General features: G+C 43.0%; 1 protein-coding gene and 1 pseudogene across 2 annotated transcripts; both read right to left on the bottom strand.

The window, feature by feature from the left end:
- Positions 1–149: 149 nt before the first annotated feature.
- TPRKB (TP53RK binding protein) lies at positions 150–4,092 on the bottom strand. 2 transcript variants are annotated; one of them, XM_036752810.1, is made up of 5 exons: positions 3,989–4,092; positions 1,952–2,129; positions 1,092–1,214; positions 626–802; positions 150–277 (listed from the first exon to the last, which is right to left on the bottom strand). In XM_036752810.1, exons 2-5 carry the CDS (start codon positions 2,090–2,092, stop codon positions 191–193), a joined length of 528 nt encoding a protein of 175 aa, XP_036608705.1. In that variant the 5' UTR covers positions 2,093–2,129; positions 3,989–4,092; the 3' UTR covers positions 150–190. The 2 variants fall into 2 exon arrangements, with proteins under 2 accessions (XP_036608705.1, XP_036608704.1); XM_036752809.1 differs by having other exon boundaries at positions 1,952–2,098.
- An 8,189-nt stretch (positions 4,093–12,281) lies between these two features.
- LOC118842830 lies at positions 12,282–17,442 on the bottom strand (annotated as a pseudogene).
- Between the last annotated feature and the right edge of the window lie 7,360 nt (positions 17,443–24,802).

Raw genomic sequence — 24,802 nt, 5'->3', positions numbered from 1 at the left:
CCTGCTGACCGGCCATGCTGAGCTCCAAGGGTTTGGGCTCCAACCAAAGCCCTGCCAGGAAAGGGCAGAACCTTCACTCCTCAGTGAGATCGACAGGAAAGTATTCACCCGTCACGATGTCCAGAAATAAAACTAGAAAACATTATCAATAAAAACATGCCAGAAACATTGGCTGACTTTTTTTTTTACTTCATAAAACATCTTTGGTTGACATTCTGCAAATGATACTTTCCAATAACGTCCCGATCTTTTCTTCTTTGGGAGTCAGTTTGTATGTCTGTAAAAATAAAGTCACATGTGGCAGATTAATACTTGGCATGACACTTTCTTTCAATGAATACTGTCCAATTTTTCAGGAGCAGACAATTACAAGAATATGGGAAGTAGGCATTGGTCAATATTTCTCCAAGGCTTGTAAACCCAGAAAAATTTGTCAGGGATTTCTCCACAGTTCTCCAGTTGGCCCTGCCCAAGTTAATTTGTCTTGAAGAAGCTTAAGGAAACATATGTTCTCACCACAAGGTGCAGAGGACCCAGAAGAGAACCTTTCTGACAAGCCAATAACAACAAAACAAACTCATTCTATCCCCTCACTATCAGTCTGAAAACATAAGATTCCTCAAACCTTTTTAACTTTGGTGATATCTGTTATTTCTGGAAGCTTGTCAAAGGAAACCTGATGACCATCCACCTGGGATATGAGGTCTTCTGGATTCATTCGCTTTCCTCCTTCTTCGACATAAACAATTAAAACTGAAGTGTCACTGTCGGAGATGCCAAACCTCTTCAAGGCCTCCGAAATCTGCAGTGAAAGCAAAAAGGTCCCATCAGGGATTCAGGGCTGCCATGAATGGGCGTGTGTGTGTGTGTGTGTGTGTGTGTGTGTGTGTGTGCGCTTTCTCAGGGGCCCGATGAGACAAAGTTGGATGTGTCCTACTGGTTTCCCACCCACCCTCTGGGTATTTGCGACAGGTCCTTAGCAAGCCCGATTCTGTCATTTCAACGAATTACAGGCTTTCACCAGGTCTGAACGGCTCAATTTCCAGTCTGGCATTAAGCAGACGAGGCCCTGAGGAAGTCTTTCCCCTTACACTGTTGTTTGGGGAAAGATTGAAGATAATTTCTGTGCACAGAGTCCTTGTCTTCATTTTCCCAAGCTTGTGGAGATGGACGGCCTTGTTTGCTGCCACGAGGATCTGAAAGGGATCGAGCACCTACAGAGGAGAAGGAGGAGGACAGGCTGAGGCCTTGGAGTGTGCTGCAGGGGGGGGCCTGTCTGGGCCCCTGAACTAGAGAGGTCAGGGGAGGGAAGGGAAGCCTCTCACTTTGTAGATAAGAAAGCTGAAGCCCAGATGCGGAAGGAGCTTCCTCAAGGTCACTCAGAGAGTTAATGGCAGTCACCAGGTCTTGGGACTCCCAGGTCAGATTTCTATCAACTAGCCAAGTACCAGGCCAATGAGATCTGGCCGTGCATCCCACACTTATTACCATATTGGTTCAGATATTGGGTGTTCGTTTTTCTCCTCCCAATCTGATTTACACAGAAGCTGACTCTGATGTATGTTTTCAGGGTGACAACAAAAGTTAAAAACACAACAGGGATGACAAAAATTAATAAAGCAACTTCATTTGAATGGAAAGAAATATTTTTAAAATAATATACACATATATTAAAATGGTAAGTTCATATCATTTAAGTTAAATTTTTTCCTCTTTCAAAGAGATGTCATTTTAGAACTGCAACTTTCTTTTTGTTTTCCTTTTATAATTTATAATTAATATATTTAGGAGTGGCCTATTTTTGAACCCAGAGTTCTCTTTCTAAGGGGTCTGATGTTAGAAGAGTTTAAGGTCAACTTTGAAGTTGCTTCCATAATACAGAGGGAACATCAGGCACATACTGCAATGTCCATAAAATGGACATATGGTCTAAAAGCATACACTTACTTACCATCATAGCATTAATTAATGCTACATTGATGCTACCTTCCATGGCCTTTTTTCTTAAGTCTCCAGCATTTTTTACCCCACGAAACAAGAGAAGAGTCACCGTACACTCAGGAAACAGGTCTAACTGCGATACAAACTGCATTTTCCACTGCAGCAAACAAACAAACAAAAAGAAATACCTAGAGAATAATTTTTAAAAAAAAAAAGTTACCACAGAATATTATAGGCACATGTGAGAATGGCTCACACCCCTTCCCCCAATCTTAAAACTCTGACCCTTAATTTGACTTTCCTGGATGAAGGTGATTTGAATCATGCTTCTTTAAGACATGGGTTATTACCTTATCTATACAGCAAAAGGCACAGAGGTTAAGTAAAGTTAGTTACGGCCGTATTCTGTTCTAATTTGTGAAAGAAAAATCTATAAACTGTGGCAGCACTGCGGCATAATAGATGGAGCCTTAAATTTGGGAGTCAGGAATATGTGGGTACACACTCTTCCTCTGACACTTAAGTGCCTTGAGAGAATCACTTCACCCGAGTCTCAATAAGCTCATCAGCAAAATGGGTCCCCAACGTCATCCAGGTGGCACAGCCGGAATCTGACCCCAGGAGGCTTCCGTCCCATTAATGACATCTCATTTATCCTGTCTTTGGCTTGTTTCTACATATCTATCCTACTGTTATTTCCCCCATTAGACCGTAAGGTCCCGGAGGGCAGGGCCTGTGTTTTCCTTCTTTTTGTATCCCTGGCCCTTAGCACAGTGCTGGGCACACAGTAGGCACTTAGTGTACACTGACTTAAGTCATCTGATCCAAATCTATGCTCTCTCCACTGTGCTAAACTCCCCTTATCCGCACTGAGATATTTGTAAAGCAGCGCGCAAACTTCAAAGTGCTCTATAAACACAAGCCACTTTACTAGCGGTCCAAGGACCTTTCGAGGTGTTTACGCCGTTGTGCTGTGTAAACCTCCACGCATTACATCTTGGCTCCTACTACCCTCACTGTCTCTAAGTGCTAGAGACCCAAGAGAAAACGATGGCTTTCTGTGCGATTCAGGAACTCTTCCAGGTCTTTCCTGAAGCGCTCCACACCGTCCAGGGCAGATTTCTGGCTGAAGCCCCTCCAGGCACCTAACGCTCCAGTGGCTCATCGATCTGCATGCCCTCCCCACCTGTAGATCGCGAGCCACCGGTGCCTGGCTGAACCTTTCCCCCCAGGAGATTCCTGCCCCAGATGTATCGTGCAGGTGCCCGTGTCTCCTCCGTTAGAGCGCCGGCCCCTCGGGGGCAAGCCCTGTCTTCTCTTCGCATCCCAAGCGCTAAAGCCGGTAACTGGCCCTGAGTAAGTGCTATACGTGCCGGCTATTATCCTCATAATTATCAGTGATGATTCTCAAGATTCTCTCCATTTTACAGATGGGGACACCGAGGCGAGGCGGTGCTTAAGTGGCTCGCCCAGGGTGGGACGGGACAGCCGGGCTATGTCGGGGGACCTCCCTGGGGCTGGGGCCAAGTTCGTATGCCGGGCTGCCTCTCGCATCCTTAACATCACATCCATTTTACAGATGAGGAAGCTGAGCGCTTAAGACATTTGTTCAGGGCTGCACAGCTGGCCAAGTATGAGGCTAGATCTGAACGTTCTATATCCGCTTCCATTACTTTGCTGATGGTTTCATTCATTCATTCATTCATTCATTAAAGGATCCCAGTGTAAACAAAACTGGGGAAGGTGAGCATTTCACGGAAGCTCGGCCCCCTGGGGACGTCACCCTGGTAACTCTCCCGCAGACCCAGGGAAGCCACGCCCCCCCCCGCGCGCCACCAATGACACTCTGGTTTTCCCCCAGACGCACGACGCCGTGACGTCATCCCTGAGGGCGGAGAGTCTCCACGGCCTCCGCCGGGGAAGCCACGGGTGCAGTCCTCTAGCCGCAGCTAGTCCCAGAACACCGGAAGGCCTCGGCCGGGTCTGAGCCCGCTCCGGCCCCCGTTCCCCTGTCCTCTGGTGCCACTCTACGCAGAGAAGTACTTACCTAGCTCCAACTCTTTCCCCACCGAAACCCCTCCTGTCGGAAATGGCGCCCTCTTCCTTCCTCACGACTTCCGGGGGACTCGCACACACGCCCTTGATGCCGATTCCAGCCCTTTGCCTTCTATGTCCCGCCCCTTCGCGCGCTTCGGCGTCCGCTTCCGGTTTCCGCTTTCCGGTTTCCGGTTTCCGGGCGCGTCTGGCCTGCTTTTTAGGCAGTCTTGCTTCCTCAGCGCGTCCTAATCCTGTCTCGGGAGTCTTGGGATCTCCCGGCAGAGCTCGCCCGCCAGTAGAGACCTAGCTTCCCCGGGCCTCCACTTCCCCTCCTGCCAAGTGAGGGGGCGGGCTAGATTACTGCTTTTATTGCGGGAGCATTGATTAAGCACCTGCTGTATGCCAAGTCCCCTGCTCCCTGAGCGTCTCCCCTCCCTCCCCGCCATCCACAACAGACCCTGGCTTGCTTCTGACTTCATTATTCAACAGAAACTGCCCTCGCAAGTACTAATGATCGCTCAAATGCCAAATCTCGTGGCCTTCCCTCCCTCCTCATCCTTGACGTCTCTGCCGCCCCTTCCCCTGTATGCTTCTCCCCAGGTTTCCATGGTAACTGAGTTTTCCTTGCCCTCTCTGATCCTCCCTGCTGTCTCCTTTTCTGGATGTTTAACCCGGTCATGCGCAGTGGCTGTGGGGGTCACCCCACCCTCCAGGGCCTCCCCTTGGCGATCTCATCGGATCTCATGGGTTTATCTGTCATCTCTGCTGATCATTCTCACATCTACTCATCTAGGCCTAACCTCACGGGGGACCACTCTCAAAACGTCCCCTAGACTTCTTAAACGCGACAGCCAAGACTGTCCGCACCATCTTTCCTCTGAAAAGATCCCCTCTTTCAAACCACCATTTTTCAGCTCAATATGGTGAGCTGTCTTACCCCAAGGGCACACAACTTGTTGGGCTGGACTTGAATCCAGGTCTTCCAAACACAAGACTAGTCTTTTTTTTTTTAAACTACATCACATTTCCTGTAAGCCGAGATGGTCCTGTGATTGCTAATGAGTGCTTCAGAATCAAATAATAGAACAAATATATTAAAGGTTTTATGTGCCCCACATAGTGCTTAGAGCTGGGTATGTAAAAGAGTGGATGTCCTACGTTCTGCCAAGGAGAGATGGTACCTATAGGGGAGTGGTGGCCAGCTTGAGGGATTTTAGGTTGGAAAATTATACGGATGGCGAATAGAGCACTAGATTGGCAATTTGACACCCTCCTTTGAGTACCAATGGCTATGTCAGTTGTACTGCTGGAGGTTCCAGAAATAAAAAGAGGTGGAAGCCTATGGTAAGGAAGCCACCAGGAAGATCGCTGGGGCTTAAAGTAACCTGGAGCTGGAGCTGGCCTCCACTAGAGAACCATGTAAGGTGCTAACTGCTCTTGGGGCTCATGGCCAGAATGGCCCAAGAAGTCTTTCCAGGATAGGAGAGGCTTGAACTGGGTCTCAGAGGATTGGTAGGATTCAGATAAGTGTCCAGCATTGGGAAGGTAGGAGGTCTAGATGTGGAGGGAAGAAGCAGAGCCTGGAACCATCCCTTGATCATTCACAGCCCTGGGAGGGGAGGATGGGGGGCAGGTGGTAAGCCTGCCCGCTCTATGGGTGGTGCCCAAGTAGTTCTGGCACCTTTTTACAGATCCAGGGATAGGGTTTGTCACAGAGCATATCATTCCACTTTACTTGAGTGTGGACACAGTCTTCACTCAGGCCCTTCTCATGTGGCCAGTTGTTCAGCTGGTTCTTGTTCCAAAACCTGTTGAGAAGAGCAGCCCCAATCTGTGAGAAGCCTGTGCATCATGGCGGACCCTTTTCCTACTGTGGACCAAGCTGTGCTGGACATGTAAGGAAGATGGGGTTCACGTAAGAACTGCTGCTTTTGTAGTGTCATAAATAAACTGAAGCCTGAAGCCAGGAAGACTGGGTTCAATCCCAGCTCTGATAATTACTAGCCGTGGGACCGTGGCCGAGTCACTTTATCTTTGAGCCTTGGTTTCCTCATTTAGAAACTAAGGATAGTGGCACCTGTAGTACCTGCTGCCCTGTTTTTGTGACACCCAGATTGAGGCACCGTAAGGCATTAAATAGATGACAGTTATTATTCCAGCCAAAATAGACCCTATTAAAAGATGAAATGTTGTAAGAGGGAGACCACCACCCAAGTCCAGAGGCTCGAGCTCAAGATGTAGCTCTCCTTTAGCCAGCTGTGTGAGCTTCTCCCGCTTCCTCTTCTGTGAAATGAGGTCAGTAGGCCTGGGTGACCTCTTAAGGTCCTTTCCCACTCTGGCCCTCTTCTGAGCATATCACAGTCTCCAAACAAAGTGCCACATGAGGTCTGAGGAAGGTTAGTTACCAGTGCAGGATGGGAGGAAGCTTCATGAAGAAGGTGGCATTTGAGCTGGGCTAGATGGGGTTAGATTGCAGCAGGCCTCAGTTTCCTCCAATGTAAAATAAAGAGGTTGGACTAGATAATCCTTGAAGTCTCTTCTAGCTCATATTTTTGTTATGATAACTATTGGAACAGCCTTTGCAGCTTATAAAAAGGTATCAGCAATCCAGGATTTGAAACAACTCCCTGTGCCTAGTGCATGGTTCTCCTTTGGATGTTTGGGTTTTTTGTTTTTTTGACCCTGCAATCCCTCATGTCCAGCCAATAGTTTTCAGGCTGTGTAATATCAATTAAGGTGGGACTTTCTTACTGTTTTAAAATGATTAATTAAGTGTCTCTGAGCCTTACTAGGTATAAAGCCCCAGGCCCAAACCCCTATCTACTAGATGCTTAAGCTTATGTGGGTGTGAAGGCCTCAGGGTCCTAAGGGGAGTTGCTAAGACCAGAGCCAATAGTAGGAGCCTAAGTTATAGTCGTTCAGATGACTTTTGATGATGACTAAAGAGGGTATAAAAAAGCTAGAACAGAGCTATTTGTGAGGGCTCTAACTCTTGGAGGCAAGTTGATGTGGAGACTCTGGGCAGCTGTAGTTAAGAGCCCTCCAGGTTGTAAACCCGGATGTTGGGCCTTTGTTAAACCCTGGTAGCTATGCATTGAGATTTGAATCAGACAAGGTCTGTCTGTGGATGTTTGTAATTTGTTTGTATTTGCTGTGAAATTCAGGGTGCTGGCTTTTTCCCCTGAATTAAGTGAGTGATATTTGTATGTTGGTTAACCCTTTTAACGTTACTTTCCTTAGTAAAGCAGATCAAAAGAATCTGAGCTGGCAGCATTCTTATTGTTGGGCTTGTGTTTGTCTTTCACCCCCACAGCAGCTGCTAGCTGAATTATTGCAACAGGCTGCCTCATGGAAGGCAGGGCTCTGGAGAGGACCCAGAGTTACTCTGCAGTGGCCCCATTTGTCAGTGGATTAATGTCCAACTGGCCATCCCTTCTGGGCAGCTAGGTGGATCAGTGGATAGAACACTGGGTTTGGAATCAGGAAGACTCATTTTTGTGAGTTCAAATCTGGCCTCAGACACTTCCTAGCTGTGTGACCCTGGGCAAGTCACTTCACCTTGTTTGCCTCAGTTTCCTCTTCTGTAAAATGAGCCGGAGAGGGAAATGGCAAACTACTCCTGTATCTTTGCCAAGAAAACTCCAAATGGGTTCGTGAAGAGTCAGACATGACTGAACAACAAAAGGCCTTCAGCATCCTGGGCATAAGATTAGGCCCTCTGGTAGATGTGTTTAGGAAAATATTCCCTCTCTCTGCCTTGTCTGGCTATAGTTCGTATCTGGAATACTTTGGTTTTTGTGTTGTATATTCTTTGTTTCTATTCATGTGTTAACATGTGTTCTGTCCCTTTGGTACATAAGCTCCTTGAAGGCAGAAACTGTTTCATTTCTGTCCTTGCATCTGCATTGCCTGGCACGATGTCTAGCACATTGTTGCTCAGTTTGTCCCACTCTCTGTGACTGCTTGGACCATACTATCCATGGGGTTTTCTTGGTAAAGACAATGGAGTGGTTTGCCATTTTCTTCTCCAGCTTATTTTATTGATGAGAAAACTGAGGCAAACAGGGTTAAGTGACCTGCCCAGAGTCACACAGCTAATAAGCATCTGAGGCCAGATTTGAACTCAGGTCTTCTTGACCCCAGGCCCAGTGTTTTATCCACTGAGCCACCTAGCTGTCTCCTTGTAGTTACTTAATATGTGCCAGTACATAGTAGGCACTTAATAAATACTTATTGAGTGATTGATAAAAGGGATTCTTGTTCAGGCCTGTGTTGGACCATCTAGATGGTGTCTGAAGGGCCTTCCAACTCTGGGATTTACATGTCCCTGACCAGTCTCTGGAGCAGAGAAGACTGGGAAGCTTTGCAGCCAGAGAGATTCATTTCACTTACGCTTTGCTGTCATTATATGGAGTCCCATCAACCCAGTGCCAGGTTCCCTCAGTGTCCTTGTCAGTCAGACCGATCCAATGGTACATGCCATTTGTCCTCTTACTTAGAAATCCCTACAGAGGGGAAATATCAGAGAATGGGATTGTTGTGGGCATCCATTTATTGAGAGTAGCTTCTAGAGACAAAGGGAGGAAGTGTCTGTTCATTCCTCTCACTCTCCTACCTTCCCTCCACCCCCTTCTTCTCCCTCTTCCCCCCACCCTCCCTTTTCTCCCTCTCTCTCTTCTTTCCCTCTCTACTTTTCTCCCTCCTTCCCTCCCTCTCCATCTCTGTCTCATATTTCTCCCTCCCATGATCCTTCCATCTTTTCCCCCTCAATCCCAGAACTCAAGCTCTGTTCACATGTGCCTTTTTCATCTTGGACCAAGCAGAGTACATCACTTGATTCTCTATGGTCTGTCCCCCTGGGTGACTAGCCCCAGTGCGCAGACTACATGCTTCTCAAACATTCCTGTAGGTCCCTTAGAGCAAGGAAAAAAGGAATGCCATTATGAATAATGTTGCTCATGGTTACATAATGAGTAGTAATACTCTGTTTTTCAAAAGATAATAGTATAACAGAGACCCAGGCCATGGCAGCCCTGTTGGGATCATAAATTCACTTGAGTTCCATAAATATTAAGCACTATACTAGGAGACACAAAGACAAGAGCATGTCATGACCCTCAAGGAGAGAGGATAGATGTATGAGAATAAATTTGGGCTTGAGATGTCTCTGTCCTTGGTACTGGCTGTCCCTCACCTCTGCCTCTTAAGATCCCTAATTCCCTTCCAGGCTCAACTCTGTGTCTAACTTCAATTGAAGTGGGGGCATGGGGGCGGGGGCAGGGAGAAAAGACATCATCTGATACTTTATCATTGGTCTTTATTGCCTTTTTAGTCCTTTCTCTATGTTCTCCTCTACCAACATTACTTTGTTTCACTTAGATGTGTATGTTACTTCCCCCAACTTTATGTAAGCTCCTCAAGATCAGGGACCATTTTGTTTATATTTGTGTTCTCAGGGCCCTGGATATAGCAGGCATTTCATAAATGTTTCTGATTAATCTAGTCTTTTATTTTATTTGGGTGAGTCTTGTCTCCACGTCTTGACTGTTTGTTATGACAGTAAATACTTTTTAGATGTTTCCTAGAGCACAAGTGATTCTCTTTCGTGTTTCTTACTCTTACCCTCTCCCCTCAGCCCCCTACTCTGTCCCTTATTGCTTTTTTCTTTAGGGCCTTTGGGGAGAGTACAGACCTGTTCTCCATCTGAGGTCACAGAAGCCAGATGAGAACTGTGAGAGACACAGAAGTGCTCGGCCTCATCCCAGGTCTTTTTGGTGTCCGAAAAGTAGTATGCCTTCCCCTCATAGAAGTGCCAGCCTTGGATAATTAGCTGCAGAAGGGAGCCTAGGGTGGAAGGGTCAGGGGAATAGAGGGAATTAGGAGCTTCTGAAAAGGGATGTTGAGATGCTTTCCCACCCTCCCTGGGGCTGACAGCCTTGGAAGCCTCATGCCTGGCCCAAAGTTGGGCCATGGTGCAGGGGAGGGGATGTCTTAAACATGTTTGGCACCTTATATTTTCCAAAGGACTTTTATATCTATGTCCTCTTTTGACATGGCAGGTCAGCAGGGTGGGGGTTTGTGTCTGCATCTTGCAGGTAAGGAAACTGAGGCCCCAAATGTAGTAAGCTGCCCAAGTGTAGCCAGAATGGACTTTGTTTTCTTTGAATGACTCAGCTTGCCTCGTTGAGCTTCCCTGGACGCTGGGGCTTGCTCTTCTGGGGCAGGACCAGAGCTTCCTGTGTGATGAGTCCTGGGGCTGGCTGAGGGGTGTGTTAACGTGGTCTACGCTAGGGGGAGGGGCCAAGTCAAGAACCAATCGGCCCTGGTCGTTCAGGCGGCGCTTGATGATGTCAAAAACTCTATAAGAGGGGAGAGGACAGCTTGAAGATCCTCCTTTCCTTTTCCGGTTGGAGCCAGAGACGCCTACAGCCGAAGCTGAGCTGCCGGTAGCAGAGCTGACTAGAGGCTAGTGGGTAATCTTACCGTAGAGGGGAAGCATGTATATGATTTTGCCTTATACCATCTCGGTTCTCTGTGGCCTCCTGGTTACCCTTGTAAGGCAGACTTATTGGGCCTGGAAGCTTTTGATGAAAATATCAAAATGGGGACGCTGGTTTGTGGGCTTGTTATTGTGGAGTGTAAATACATGCTTTAGTTCTCCTGCTATCTGAGATTCCCCTTCTTGCTGTGGGATAGGAGTGCCCCCATCTCTTTCACTTAATCTCAATCTTTCATATACTAGCCGGTAGGCTGATAACACTATCCAGCTTTGCCTAGATAGTGATGCCCCTGACTGAATCCCAACCTCTTGTAAACACCTTTCCAAATCCTTAGGATCTCCTCTCTGTAGCCTTGGTTCCCAGTTTTCACAGGGTCTGGCTTTTTTAGCCAATTCCTTTGCTAAGGAGGAATAAAATGGATCCTCGCACCCTGGGATATTCATCTCTTTCTCTGAAGTTCTTCTGCTTCTGAATAGAGATCTTATATCCAGTGATCCCATCCACCTCGTTGCCAAATATATTAGGAAGGCAGAATTTACGATTTCAAAGAGAATCTCATATGTGCCTAAAAGGTCCGGAACCACAAGATATAAGGAATTCTCTAGGCAGAAGGCAGAGTGATTTGATTCAAATCACTTCCATCTTAGTAAAGCAGATCAAAAGAACCTGAGCTGACAGCATTCTTGTTGTTGGGCTTGTGTTGGTCTTTTGCCCCCACAGCAGCTGCTAGCCAAATTGTTGAAACAGCTCCCAACAATCTCGCTTCTGACTTTATCAAACAGTTGAAACTATTGTCTTCAAAGTTACCAATGATTTCTTAATTTCCAAATCTAATGACCTTTCCTCAGTCCTCACCCTTTGTTTCCAAAGTGCTTAGTACAGCATCTGGCATATAGTAGACTTTTTTTAAAGAAAGATTCAACATTTGTTAAGCACCTTTAGTGTGAAGGTGCTTGGCACTGTGTCAAGATACAAAGATCAACACAGACAAACATTCCGCCCTTGAGAGGGCTTAAAGCCTAACATGGGCTTATGTAATACAAAAACCCAATGTAAAATAAAGGAACAATGAACTCTATTCTTTACTGTTCCAACTCTTGACCAGGTGTCATTTCCACCCACCCCTAAATGTATTAGTTTTCAATTAGCAGACCATCACTTTAACGATCAGATATTTCAGTCACTATTAATTAATTCTCAATAGAGGATTAACTCAACCCAAATAGATATGGGAAGTCACTTGATTAATACTTTGAAAACAAGGTACAAATGAGTTTTCAATTAATAGACCATCCCTTTAATGACCAATCACTATTAATTAGTTCTCCACAAAGAACCCTAAGAATTCAAATAGATATAGGAAACCACTTCACTAATATTTTGAAAACAGGGCAATCCCTGAAGATGATGAATTAATTACTTTTGATTTGCTGAAAGCCTATCAAATAGGGGCTAGCTATCCCTGTCATTATTACTTTGTATCCCCAATTTCCCCATTCCCAATTTGTCTGGGAATCCAGGCTGTCAGTAACTATTTTAGCCATAGTACTAATAACCAAGGACCCCAGTCCTCCCCCCACCCCAGAAATGTCCAGTTGGATTTTTTCTCCATGACACATCTCATTAAATAGATGATTAAAGTTATAACACTCAGCCGCGTCCTCAAGAATTTTTCCTATATGGGAAAAGCTTCACAGTATGAGACTTGGTTTTACTCAAGCCCCTTCCTTTCCAAGACAGAAAACAAAAACCAAGGAATGGAATGGAATGCTTTTTCTCCTATTAAGAGGAAAACAATGAAACTCAGAACTGGATCTCTTGGCCCTTTCTCTTATCTCCTCCCAGTTCAAAATACTTACACCTCTTAATGGCAAGCATCGTCTTAGAGCCGCAGTTGGGTTTGACACTTTCAAGCATCAGTACAATCTTTTTTGTGGTCTTTGCCTTTTTTGGGAAAATTGGTTTTGTTTAGCCACCATAGCCACTCTGCTTCCATTGTATCACCTTTTCCCCTGCAAGTGCAGGGAATCCTTGCCTTTCTTGTACTGCATCACTTTGTGAAGTTGGTGCTTGCCAAACTTTTTGCAGAAAGTTCTGTGGGTTTTAGGGACATTCACTGAAGGGCAGGGTTGTGCTGCCAACTGGGCTTCTCTGATACCAGGATGCTGGGATCCCTCAGCTGAGCACTCCTAGGTGACCGCTTGGCCGAAGACAACGATGAGCTGAAGAAGATGACCTCTTGGAAGGATGATGGAGGAAGACTGCCATATAGTTGACATCTAACAAATACTTATTTCTACTTTGTCCCAAAGGAGAGAACTAGGAGCCTTGGGTAAAATAGATGCAACAAAGAACTTTTTAACAATTGATTGATGGGAACATTTTTCCATAGTTTTAAGGAACAGGTTTTATACATTCTTGAGTTCTTTAAGTTACCCAGTCAGGGATAAATGAGAAGATAATACAGGAAGATGTCAGTGATTTCAGATGAGAAAGAAGAGAAGAGAGGAATCGCTAGTGAATGAACTCGTTCCCCCTCTACCCCAACAAAATATGAGGCAAATTCCTCAGCTGAGAGGGTGGAGGAAAGGAACTTCTGTGAGGCTTCAGCAGAGCTCTTCTGGGAAGTAGGATTGTTGTTCATCCTTTGTTTTCAAAGAAGACCGATGACAGCATGCGGGAATTGGATTTAAGTAAAGCAGAGTTGTGCAAAGTCATTGGCCTCACTCTCTCTTCCAGAGTCATCAGAGTCTAGTGGCAACACAAAGTCAAAATGACTGGTAATGGCTCAGGATGCAGTGAATGACCTTGGCGTCTTCCATGTCTGACCAATCTCTAAGCGCTCCACAGCAAGTACTTCAGCTGCCTTCATGGCCATTGGAAGGAATTGTTCTTGTCCACCCATTCTGCCAGGGGAAGTCTTCACGTGCTTGGAGTAGACACCCATTAACTCCCTGACAGATTTGAAGCCTGTTGGTTACCCTCAATCTGGGTTAGCTCAGCTGCAGATTTTACCCTGTTATAGCTGCTGTGCTACAGCTTCTTGGAGCCACAGGAGAGAGTTGGGAGACAGGTGGACACCAAAGGTGGATGAGCAGCCCTGGTGAGGACTTTTCTAAGCCTTCTCATGAAGTTGCTAGTTCTTCCTGAACTCCCCATACACCACAGCTAGGTGGTGCACTGAATAGAGTGCCCAGTGTAAAATCAGTAAGGCTTATCTTCCCGAGTTCAAGTCTGGCCTCAGACGTTTACTGTGTGACCCTGGGCAAGTAACTTCACCCTGCTTGCCTGAGTTTCCTCATCTTTAAAATGAGCTGGAGACGGAAAAGACAAGCCATTCCAATGTCTTTGCCAAGAAAACATCAAGTGGAGTCACAGAGAATCAGACATGACTGAAAAAATGGCTGAGGATTGAAATAACAGATCAATTAAAAATAAATAAAGGGATTGCCCTCCCATAAGGAGAGCCCAAGTGAAATAATTTAACATGAATTTCTAGTAGACTCGGTCACCATGATTTTTTTTCTAACAACTATCTTCTGGTAGTATTGGAGGAGGTAAAAGGTTAATGATGGGAGTAATCCAAAGTTGGGGTTTAACAAGGCATAATTAGCAATAGGAAAAGGGGGAAATGTCTACATGTCAGCCCTTCAGATAGTAGAAGACAACCACTATGCTTCTCCCCCTGCCCCTGGCCAGTTATTTTCTTCTCCAGGTGAAACATCTCCAATTCCTTCCTAAGATCTTCCTATGGCATAGATTCAAGTCTCTTTACCAATATGATTCCTTTCTTCTGAACACTCCAGCTCATCCGTGTTCTACCTAAATCTGGGACCCTAGAAGAGAATATCATGATGATGATGAGGAGAAGAATGAAGATGATAGCTAGCATTTATATAATACCTACTCTGTGCCAGGCTAAGCACTTTATAAATGGATCATTTGATCCTCGTTCACTTTTTGGGCTGACATATGCCTTAAGTGCCTCACAGTGAAATTCCTGCCACGTAAACTCTCCAGATCTTTTTATATGAATCTCTCTCTAGCCATACCTTTCACATCTTGTCTACTCAGTTAATTCTTTGAATCCAAATGTAAAACTTTGCATTTCTTGCTATCAAATTTCCTTAAAAAAATTTAATGCAGTGTTCTAGCCTATCATGATCTTTTAAGATCTCAACTATCTTCTTTTGTATGTTGATATTATTTGCAAGTTTGATAAGGATGCTATCTATACTTTTATAGAAGTCAGTGACTGAAATTTTAAATAGAACAAGACCAAGCACAGATCCCTATGGTACTCCTCTTGAGACTTCATTCCAAGTTGACGTCAGATCATGAAGGATCACTGTGGTTCCTCCATCCATTCAATTTTTTCTAACCCATTGAACTGTAGTATTGTCTAGCACACATCTCTCCATCTTTCTCAAAAGAATAACAGGAAACACTTTCTTAAATGTTTTGCTAAAATCTGGGTAAGTACCTATAGTATTTCTCTATTAGACCAAATTTCTCTATTAGACCTACTCCCCTAAGCACATACATACATATATACATAAATGAAGGAATGTGTACCACCCCACCTCCACTCCTGAGCTTCCTACCCCAACTTAACACTCATAAGTTGCAGGTTGGGTATCCAGAAGGTAGCTCCTACTTCAAGCTCAAGATATTCTGTAGGTCTTTACTTCTAAAACTGTAGGTCAAAAGCCCCTCCTGGTATGTTACTTTTTAAAAATATTTTATTTATTTTCAATTTTAAACATTTATTTCCATAAGTTTTAAATTTTCTTCCCCTTTCTCTCCAAGACAGCATGCAATCCTATATGGGCTCTAGACATCTGGCATGTTACTTTTAGCAGTCATTCTTTCCATCTACTCTGTATATTTGTAATGCAACTAGCTATCTGCATGATGTGTCTTGTCATCAGAATGCAAGCTTTTTGAGTATAGGGTCTATATTGGCCTTTCTTTGTGTCCTTCATTGTTCAGTCATTCAGTCATTTTCGCTCATGTCCAGTTCTTTGTGACTCCATTTTGGAATTTTCTTGGCAAAGATACTATATCTTTATTTATTCTATACTATATTTGCTATTTCCTTCTTTAGCTCATTTTACAGATGAGTAACTGAGACAAACAAGGTTAAGTGGCTTGTCCAAGGTCACACAGCTAATAGGTATCTGAGGTCAGATCTGAACTCGTGAAGATGAGTCTTCCTGATTCCAAGCCCAGTGCTCTATCTACTCTGCCACCTGGCTGCCCAGATTGCATCCTTCACACTTACTTTAATACCCAGCATATAGGAATGTGCCTTCATAAAGGATTGCTGACTTACTGGTGGACTAGCCACAATTAGCCATGGTGGCAGATTAGGGGCAGCCACCCAAGTGAATTCTCCCCAAATTCCCCATCAAACAACTTTAAAATAATGTCTCAAATAAAATTTGGAGTGGCAAAGCCAACAAAAGATTAGGGTGAGCCACTTTTCCAGCCTGAGAAAAAGCAAGAGGTTGGTAGAAGAAGTCTGTATCACTGTGGTGAAAGTGTATCTGGAGCCCACACTTGAGGTGGAAGCAACAGTGGCAGTAGCTTCAGGAGCTCTCAGCCAAGAGAGAGATTGGGCAAGGAGAGGTTGGGCAACTAGTCAGAAAGTGATTACAGGGGATCCTTTGCTGGCACTGGGTACAGCTGGTGTTGATTGGTAACTATTGCCCAAAAGCAATTCTTGGTCACAGTTCCAGGGTGGAGAGGAGCACTTGTGGTCAGTCAGAAGTGAGCAGGGGACCTGATCCCAGTTCCAAAGCAAAGAGGAGCACTAGTGCTTGTGGCTGCAGCAGACCAGGGTCCCTTTCTGGGTAAAGACCATAGCTCAGACCAGGAGAGCAGTGACCGTACTCTCCCAGGATCATAAGACTTTGGAAGCACCAAAACTTGCAATCCCCTGGAAATAGCTCCAAAAACAACAATGTAAAGAAAGCCTAAAGCTTGGGACAGTGCCTCCCCAGTGCCAGGAGAGCAGAGCCCAACTTTAACATAAAGTTCCAAGTTAAAAAAATAGTAGGCTGGAAAATCAGCACACAAAAACAACATAAAAAGCTACTATGGTGGCAGGGAAGACCAAGACATAAATTTAGAATCAGACAATGTAGAAACAGCTGCAAAAACTCCTCAAAGATAAATGCTAATTGCATCCAAGCCCAAGGATTCCTGGAAAGCTCAAAGAAGGAGGTAAGAGTGGTAGAGGAAAAATTGGGAAAAGAAAAGAGAGTTATGCAAAAAAAAATTATGAAAAGAGAATTAACAGCTTGTTTTAAAAAAAAGACAATACTGAAGAAAAAAACCAGCTTAAAACAATTGCAAAAGAGGCAAGGGCAGATATATGGTGCTGGACCTAGAGTCAGGAGGACTCCTTTCCCTGAGTTCAAATCTGGCCTCAGACACTGACTATCTGTGTGGCCCTGGACTTAACCCTATTTGCTTCAGTTTCTTCATCCTCCAATACTACCAGAAGCTAGTTGCTAGAAAAAAATAATGGTGTCTGAGTCTACTAGAAATTCATGTTAAATGAATGGAGAAGGAAATGGTAAAGATGGAAGAGTAAAGGCAGGGACTCAACTGATCTCTCCCCCAACCCCCTCCAAATACCTTTAAAAATGACTCTAAACAGATTCTAGAGTAGCAAAACCCACAAAAGATGGAGTAAAACAAATTTTCAGTCCAAAACAACTTGGAAGATGAGCAGGAAAGGTCTGTTGCACCAGGGTGACAGAGGAACACAATCCAGCCCAGGTGCAGACAGGGCCCTGCCAAACCCAGAGCAGGCCTTGGGGTGACTGAATCACTGGCAGCAGTGGCAGTTTCCAGACCTATCAGCCCATAGACCCCAAAGACAATTTAGGAGGTCAGCAAGACATAGCAAGTGTCTAACCTGCATGAGAATGGAGTGCAGTACAGTGCAGGCCATGCCAGCACAGCCTTGGGACTGACTGAATCAGTGGCAGCAGCAGCTGCTTCCAGAGCTCTCATCCCACAGATGGTAAGGGGGTGGGACAACTGGTCAGAAGGAGATTACAGGGGTGTCTTTGCTAGCACTGAGGCAGGACTTCGTTGCTTTGCCCATATTTGGATCTGGGTCCCAGTCCTGGATGGCAGTCCCAGAGTGAGGAGAAGCATTAGCATAGCTAAACTTGTGTCCACAGTGGAGACGGGACTCTCCTCACAGTACCAGGGCAGAAAAGAGTGCTCATGGTTACTCATAGAGCAGAACACAGGCCAGGAGAATAGTAAACACCTCCCCTTAGATCATTCTACCTTGGAAGAGCTGAAAACTTACAGGTCCCCAGAAGTATCTCTGAAAACAGCTGCACAAAACCCCTGAAACTTAAAACTGTTCACCCTCCACCCTAGAAGCAGAACTCTACTTTAACAATGAGTTAAAAAGTCAAGTAATAGACTGGGAAAATGACCAAATAATGGGGGGAAAACTCCGATTATAGAAAGATACTATGGTGACAAGGGAGATCAAAACACACACTCAGAAGAAGATAACAAAGTCAAAGCTCCTACATCCAAAGCTTCCAAGAAAAATATTAATTGGTCTCAGGCCATGGAAGAGCTCAAAAAATTTTGAAAACCAGGTAAGAGAAGTAGAGAAAAAAATTGGGAAGAGAAATGAGAATGATGCAAGAAAATCATGAAAAATGAGTCAACAACTTGATAAAAGAGACACAAAAAATTACTGAAGAAAATAACATCTTAAAAAACAAACTAGGCCAAATGGTAAAAGAGGCCCAAAAAGTCAATGCCTTAAAAATGTAGAATTGTCCGAATAGAAAAGGAAGTCCCAAAGCTCCCTGAAGAAAATAATTCCTCAACAATTATAATGGAGCAAATGGAAGCTAATGACTTTATGAGAAATCAAGAAATCATAAAACAAGACCAAAAGAATGAAAAAATAGAAGACAATGTGAAATATCTAGTTGGGAAAACAACTGACCTAGAAAATAGACCCAGGAGAGTTTTTTCAAGAGATAATTAAAAACATTTTTGGACTACCTGAAAGCCATGATAAAAAAGAGCCTAAACATCATCTTTCACGAAATGAACAAGGAAAATTTCCCTGATATTCTAGAACCAGAGGGTAAAATAGAAATTAAAAGAATCTGCCAATCCACCTCCTGAGAGAGATTCCCAAAAGGAAAACTCTCAGGAATATTATAGCCAAATTCCAGAGTTCCCAAGTTAATGAGAAAATATGGCAAGCATCCAGAAAGAAACAATTCAGGTACCATGGAGCTACAGTTAGGATAACACAAGATTTGGCAGCTTCTACGTTAAAGGATCAGAGGGCTGGGAATATGATATCCTGAAGTGCAAAGGAGCTAGGATTACAACCAAGAATCACCTACCCAGCAAAATTGATAATCCATGGAAAATAATAGGGGGCAATCTGTGAGGGGGGAAATGGACATTCAATGAGATAGAAGATTTTCAAACATTATTGAGAAAAGACCAGAGCTGAATAGAAAATTTTGTTTTCAAATACAAGACTCAAGAGAAGCATAAAAATGTAAACAGGGAAAAGAAACCATAAGGGACTTATTAAAGTTAAGCTGTTTATATTCTTTCATGGGAAGATGATATTTCTAGTTCATAAAACCTTTCTCATTATTAAGGTAGTTAGAAGGAGCATATATAGATAGAGGGCACACATTGAGTTGAATATGAAGGGATGGTATCTAAAAAACAAAATTAAAAGGTGAAAGAGGAATGTACTGGAAGAAAGAGAAAGGAAGAGGTAGGATGGGGTAAGTTCTCTCACATAAAAGAGGTGAAAAAAAGCTTTTACAGTGGAGGAGAAGTGGGGGAGGGGAGGGGGAGTGTGTGAACCTCACTCTTGTCAGAATTGGCTCAAAGGGAATAATATACACACTCAATTGGGTATAGAAATTTATCTTACCCTACAGGAGAATAGGAGGGAGAAGGAGATAACAGAAAGGGGGGTTGATAGAAGGGAGCACAGATTGGGGGAGGGGGTAGTCAGAAACAAAACACTTTTGGGGAGAGAGTGAAAAGGGAGAGAGACTAGAATAAATGGGGGAGGAATAGGAGGGAGGGAAATATATTTAGCTATGCTATAATACTAGTGACTATGAAATAGTAACTATGAAAATAGTGGTAACTACGAAAAAATTTTTGAAGCAAGTTCTCTGATAAGTGCCTCATTCCTCAAACTTATAGAGAACTGGGTGAAATTTATAAAAATGAGAACCATTCCCCAAGTGATAAATGATCAAAAGATATGATCAGTTTTCAGATGAAGTGATCAAAGCTCTCTATAGCCATATGAAAAAATACTCAAGTCGCTGTTGACAGGAGAAATGCAAATAAAAACAATTCTGATGTACTACTTCATACCTATTAGATTGGCTAATAAGACAGCAAAGGTAATTGACAAATGTTGGAGGGATGTGGGAAAAATGAGACATTAATGTATTGTTTGTGGAGTTGTGAACTGATTCATGCATACTCTTTGAGTTAGCAATGTCACTACTAGGTCTGTATCCCAAAAGAGATTAAAAAAAAAACAGTTTTCAGATGAAGTGATCAAAGCTCTCTATAGCCATATGAAAAAATACTCAAGTCACTGTTGACAGGAGAAATGCAAATAAAAACAATTCTGATGTACTACTTCATACCTATTAGATTGGCTAATAAGACAGCAAAGGTAATTGACAAATGTTGGAGGGATGTGGGAAAAATGAGACATTAATGCATTGTTTGTGGAGTTGTGAACTGATTCATGCATATTCTTTGAGTTAGCAATGTCACTACTAGGTCTGTATCCCAAAAGAGATTAAAAAAAACCAAAAAGCCCAAGGACCTATATGTACAAAAATATTTATAGCAGCTCTTTTCTGGGGGCAAAAAATTAGAAATTGAGGGGATGCCTGTCAATTGGGGGAATGGTTGAACAAATTGTGGTATGTGATTGTGATGGAATACTCTTGTACTATAAGAAATGATGAACAAGATGCTCTTAGATAAACTTGGAAAGACCTATATGAACTCATGCAATGTGAATTGTACTGTATACAAAGTAACAGCAATACTGTGTGATGATCAGCTGTGAATAACTAAGCTCTTCTCAGCAATACAATGATCCAAGACAACTCTAAATAACTTACAATGAAAAATGCTATTCATCCCCAGAGAAAGAACTGGTGGTATTTGAAAGTAGATTGAAGCATGCTTTTTTTAACTTTATTTTTCTTGAGTTTTTTCGTCTATGTTTTCTTTCACGATATGACTATCATGGAAGTGTTTCACATGACTATGCATGTATAACCAATATCCAATTGCTTGCCTTCTCAATGGTGTGGGGTTGGAGAGGGAGGAAGGGAGAGAATTTAGAACAAAGTTTTAAAAATGAATGTTAAAAATTGTTTTAAATTTAACTGGGATAAAAAAAATACTAAAGAAAAAGAATAGAGGGTTTTCAAGTATTCCTGATGAAAAGACCCAAGCTGAATAGAAAATTTAACATTGAAACAGAAGGTTCAAAAAAAGCAAAGAAATGTAAACATGAAAGAGTAATCATAAGGGATTCAATAAAGTGAAACCAATTCTGATGGGAGTGAGCTTCAAGCTTTTCCCACCACCTTCTCCCATTTTCCCCTCCACTGTAAAAGCTCTTCCTTGCATGCCTTTTTCACGTGTGATAATTTACCCCATTCTACCTCTTGCTTCCCCTTCTTCCATTGCATTCATCTTTCTCGCCCCTTCATTTTTTGGGGAGATCATTCCAACATAATTGACTCATACTCATGCTGTCTGATATGTTACTGGTGAAGTAAAAAAAAATGCAAGGGTAGTAATCGTGATCTCAGACAAAGCAAAAGTCAAAATGGACCTAATTAAAAGAGACAATCAGGAAAACTACATTTTGCTAAAAGATACCAAAGACAATGAAGTAATATAAAAAAAATTAAGGACAAGTTTCTCTGATAAGCATCTTATTTCTTAAATATATATGGACCACCATCTCCTATCTATCAGAAATGATAGATGTTAGAGGGAATGTGGGAAAAATAGGTATACTAATGAATGGCTGTTGGAGTACTAAACTGGCCCAACCATTCTGGAGAACAATTTGGAATTAGACCCAAAATGGTATAGAATTGTGCATGCTCTTTAACCCAGCAATAGTACTACTAAGTCTGTATCCCAAAGAGATCAAAGAAAAAGACCTATTTGTACAAAAATATTTATAGCAGCTCTTTATGTGGTGGCAAAGAATTGGAGATCAAGGGGATGCTCATCAATTGGACAATGGCTGAATAGGTTGTAGCATATGATTGTGATGGAGTACTGTTGTTCTATAAGAAATGATGAGGAGAGTGGTTTCAGGAAAAAAAATGAATTGACTTAAATGAATTGATGCAAAGTGAAATGTGAAGAACCATGAGATCATTACGCACAGTAACAGCAATGTTGTAATGATGATCAACTATGAAAGACTTGGCTACTCTGATTAACATAATGATACAAGGGAATTCCAAAGGACTTATGATTAGAAACTGCTATCCACCTCCAGAGAAAGAACTCATGAACTCTGAGTATGAATTAAAGTATAATTTTCTCTGTTTCCTTATTTTTCTTGCTTTTTTTTGAAATATGATTGATATAAAATTATTTTGTATGATTTCATATGTATAATTTATATCATATTACTTGCCTTAGTGGATGGGTGAGGGGGTGGGAGGGAGGAAGAAAATTTGGAACTCAAAACTTTAACAGAAAAGAATGTTCAGAACAAATAAATAATAAGTTAAAATGTTAAAAAAAAATTAAATCTGTCTTTCTTCACCTTCTAAAAAAATAAATGGAGCTTGGCTGCTAATTCTTAGCTCTCCCTCTCATCCCCTTCACCAACTCCTATCTTTCACATCTTGGAGTGGGCCAAATGAGGCAGAGCTTTCCTGTGCCCAGGTGGCTACAGATTTTCTTGCCACCCTCAAGTCATAGGACACCCAGCTTCTGTTTCTATTCTTTACCTTTACCATGTGGGATGATGGTATACCTAGGCCCAAGGTAGATTTGGGTTGGCATACACCCTAGGTGTCAGGAATAAGTGAGAACACCAAGGCAACATCCCTCTTCCAGGGTACACCAGTATGAAAAAGAGCCAAAGGTGTTTAGCAAGAGTCATGTCTAGCTTCCTCCTAAAAAACCCACCCTTTCCTCAATGCTGACATTCTGCTGATCTACTATTTTACCTTGAGGTAATTTATGGGGAGAGGAATTCAAGAGTGTACAGAACTGTCATCAATCCTAGTATAGAACTTCCAGTGAGGAACCACCTGTAACAAGGCCAACAGGTAACTGCTCTGTGACTTAGAGTATTAGAAAATTGGCTGGGGTACTGAAAGGTTAAATAACTTAAGTAGGGTCACATGGTCAGTATATATCAGAGAAAGGACTTGTCTCTGCTGATTTTCAAAATTGTTTTTTTTTATCAAGGACTGAATAAAGCCATAGCTAGTGTATCTCCAGATGATACAGTACTGCAAGACAGCTCTAATACCCTAGAAGGAAGAATCAGGATCCAGAAAGATTTGTTGGGGTAGAATATTGGTGCCATCAAATTATATGAAATTGAATGGGGTAAATGTAAACTTTGGTTTACAAGATCAATTTCCAAAACATTGAGACTGGGAAGGTCTTCTCTGTGGTTGGAAGGGGAGGTTGGATGCAAAGTAGGTTCTCGGTTAAAGACCTAGTGGATGAATGAATATTGCCTATGAGAAGAAACACCACCCCAGGCATACCACCACCCTCCAGCACACACCATGGCCCTAATTGAAAAGCCAGTCTTCAAACAAAGAAGATACAAGAAACAGGAGATTGGGAGAAACTATAGTTTATTCTGATTGTCCTACGTTTTGCACCTGGTAGCCCATAAGGATATATAAGTAGAGGAGGGAGATGTTAAGCAAAGGGAAAGGAGGGAGCAAACAAAGGGATAGGAGATACCAGCTTCTAAAGAGGGTGGAGAGATGTTTCTGAGTGGGCAGAGAGCCAATAGCCAGTCACACAGGACTTGACTCCATGGTGGCAGAATCTCAACTCTTTTCTCTGGCTTGTAACCTCTAGGCATTGAACTTGCAGATGTAGAAGTTATTGTTCCCACGAGACTGATCCTTCCATTTTCAGAATCCTGGGGAGAGATGTGATCTATCGGGTTGACCAGAAGATTGGAACTTCTGGCTGCCACTCTAGTAACCCTGGTCCCCAGCCTTGTAATTCATCCCCCAAACCACTAAGAAAGTATGACCAGTTATTATAGGCTTGTGGTCACAAGAAGAACAGAAAGAAACAAGAATCTCTTCCACAATACAGGTAAACAGGGGCTTACCTCATCAAAAGCATAGTAGTTAGCAAATATAGATAATGTGGGTTGATTAGATACAACTTAGGTGTGAAACAAGGAGAATTGGAATTGGGTGATTCTCCCTCTTTTGCTTTTGCCTGTATCTGGTGTCAGGGTCACACAATATCCAGGATTGCTGTTGCTTGGGGCACTCGGAGCCCAAGCTTGGTAGGTGTTGCTCCATTTCCAACGCTGGCTCTGTAAGGGGAGGTAAATGAGTAGAGAAGATCTCTTCAAACACATGCACAACTATTCCTCATGGTCAAAACTACTCACACTTATTATTCCCTTAAATTCTTCTATATACCATCCTCCTTGCTGGAATTCCAACTAATACAATCATCTATTCATCAAAATCCTAAATAAATGAAGTAAATAATAAATAAAGTAAATGAAACACTTTCATATGGACAAGGGATTGGTGTCGTTCTTCTTGAGCACATTTAGAAGCAGGGGGGATAAGGTGCAAATAAAATACTTTTATTAAGTGCCTACTAAGTGTCAGATGCTGAGATTCAAATGGAGTGGTCAAAGCATCCCATTACCTCAAGTTCCACTTAGAGCCATTTTAGGAGACAAAGAGATTGAAGTAAGGTGGTCAATGAAATACCAAAACCAACAGGGGCTGCTCTGCCCCTCTGCCCCTCTGCCCTGGGCTGAACAATGGAATAATGTCATGCCTAGTGTTAAACCTCAAAGTTTGGTTGAAGGAGGCAAACAAGCTAGGTGATAGAAAAATCCATGTTGTTTATTATTTTGCCTTAAAGCTAGCTTACTTGTACATACAAGGAGTCAGAGCATAAGCTCTCTGAACAAAGGAGTGAGAAAACGTATATATGTTATTTTAGCAGACCCATTAAGCCTGTGTTACCTCACATTTACGACCCCCATG

The sequence above is a fragment of the Trichosurus vulpecula genome, chromosome 3 (genome assembly GCF_011100635.1).
Source record: "Trichosurus vulpecula isolate mTriVul1 chromosome 3, mTriVul1.pri, whole genome shotgun sequence".
Lineage (NCBI taxonomy): Eukaryota > Metazoa > Chordata > Mammalia > Diprotodontia > Phalangeridae > Trichosurus > Trichosurus vulpecula.
Note: the sequence above shows the minus strand (reverse complement) of the source record. Positions and strands in the feature narration are given on the sequence as shown.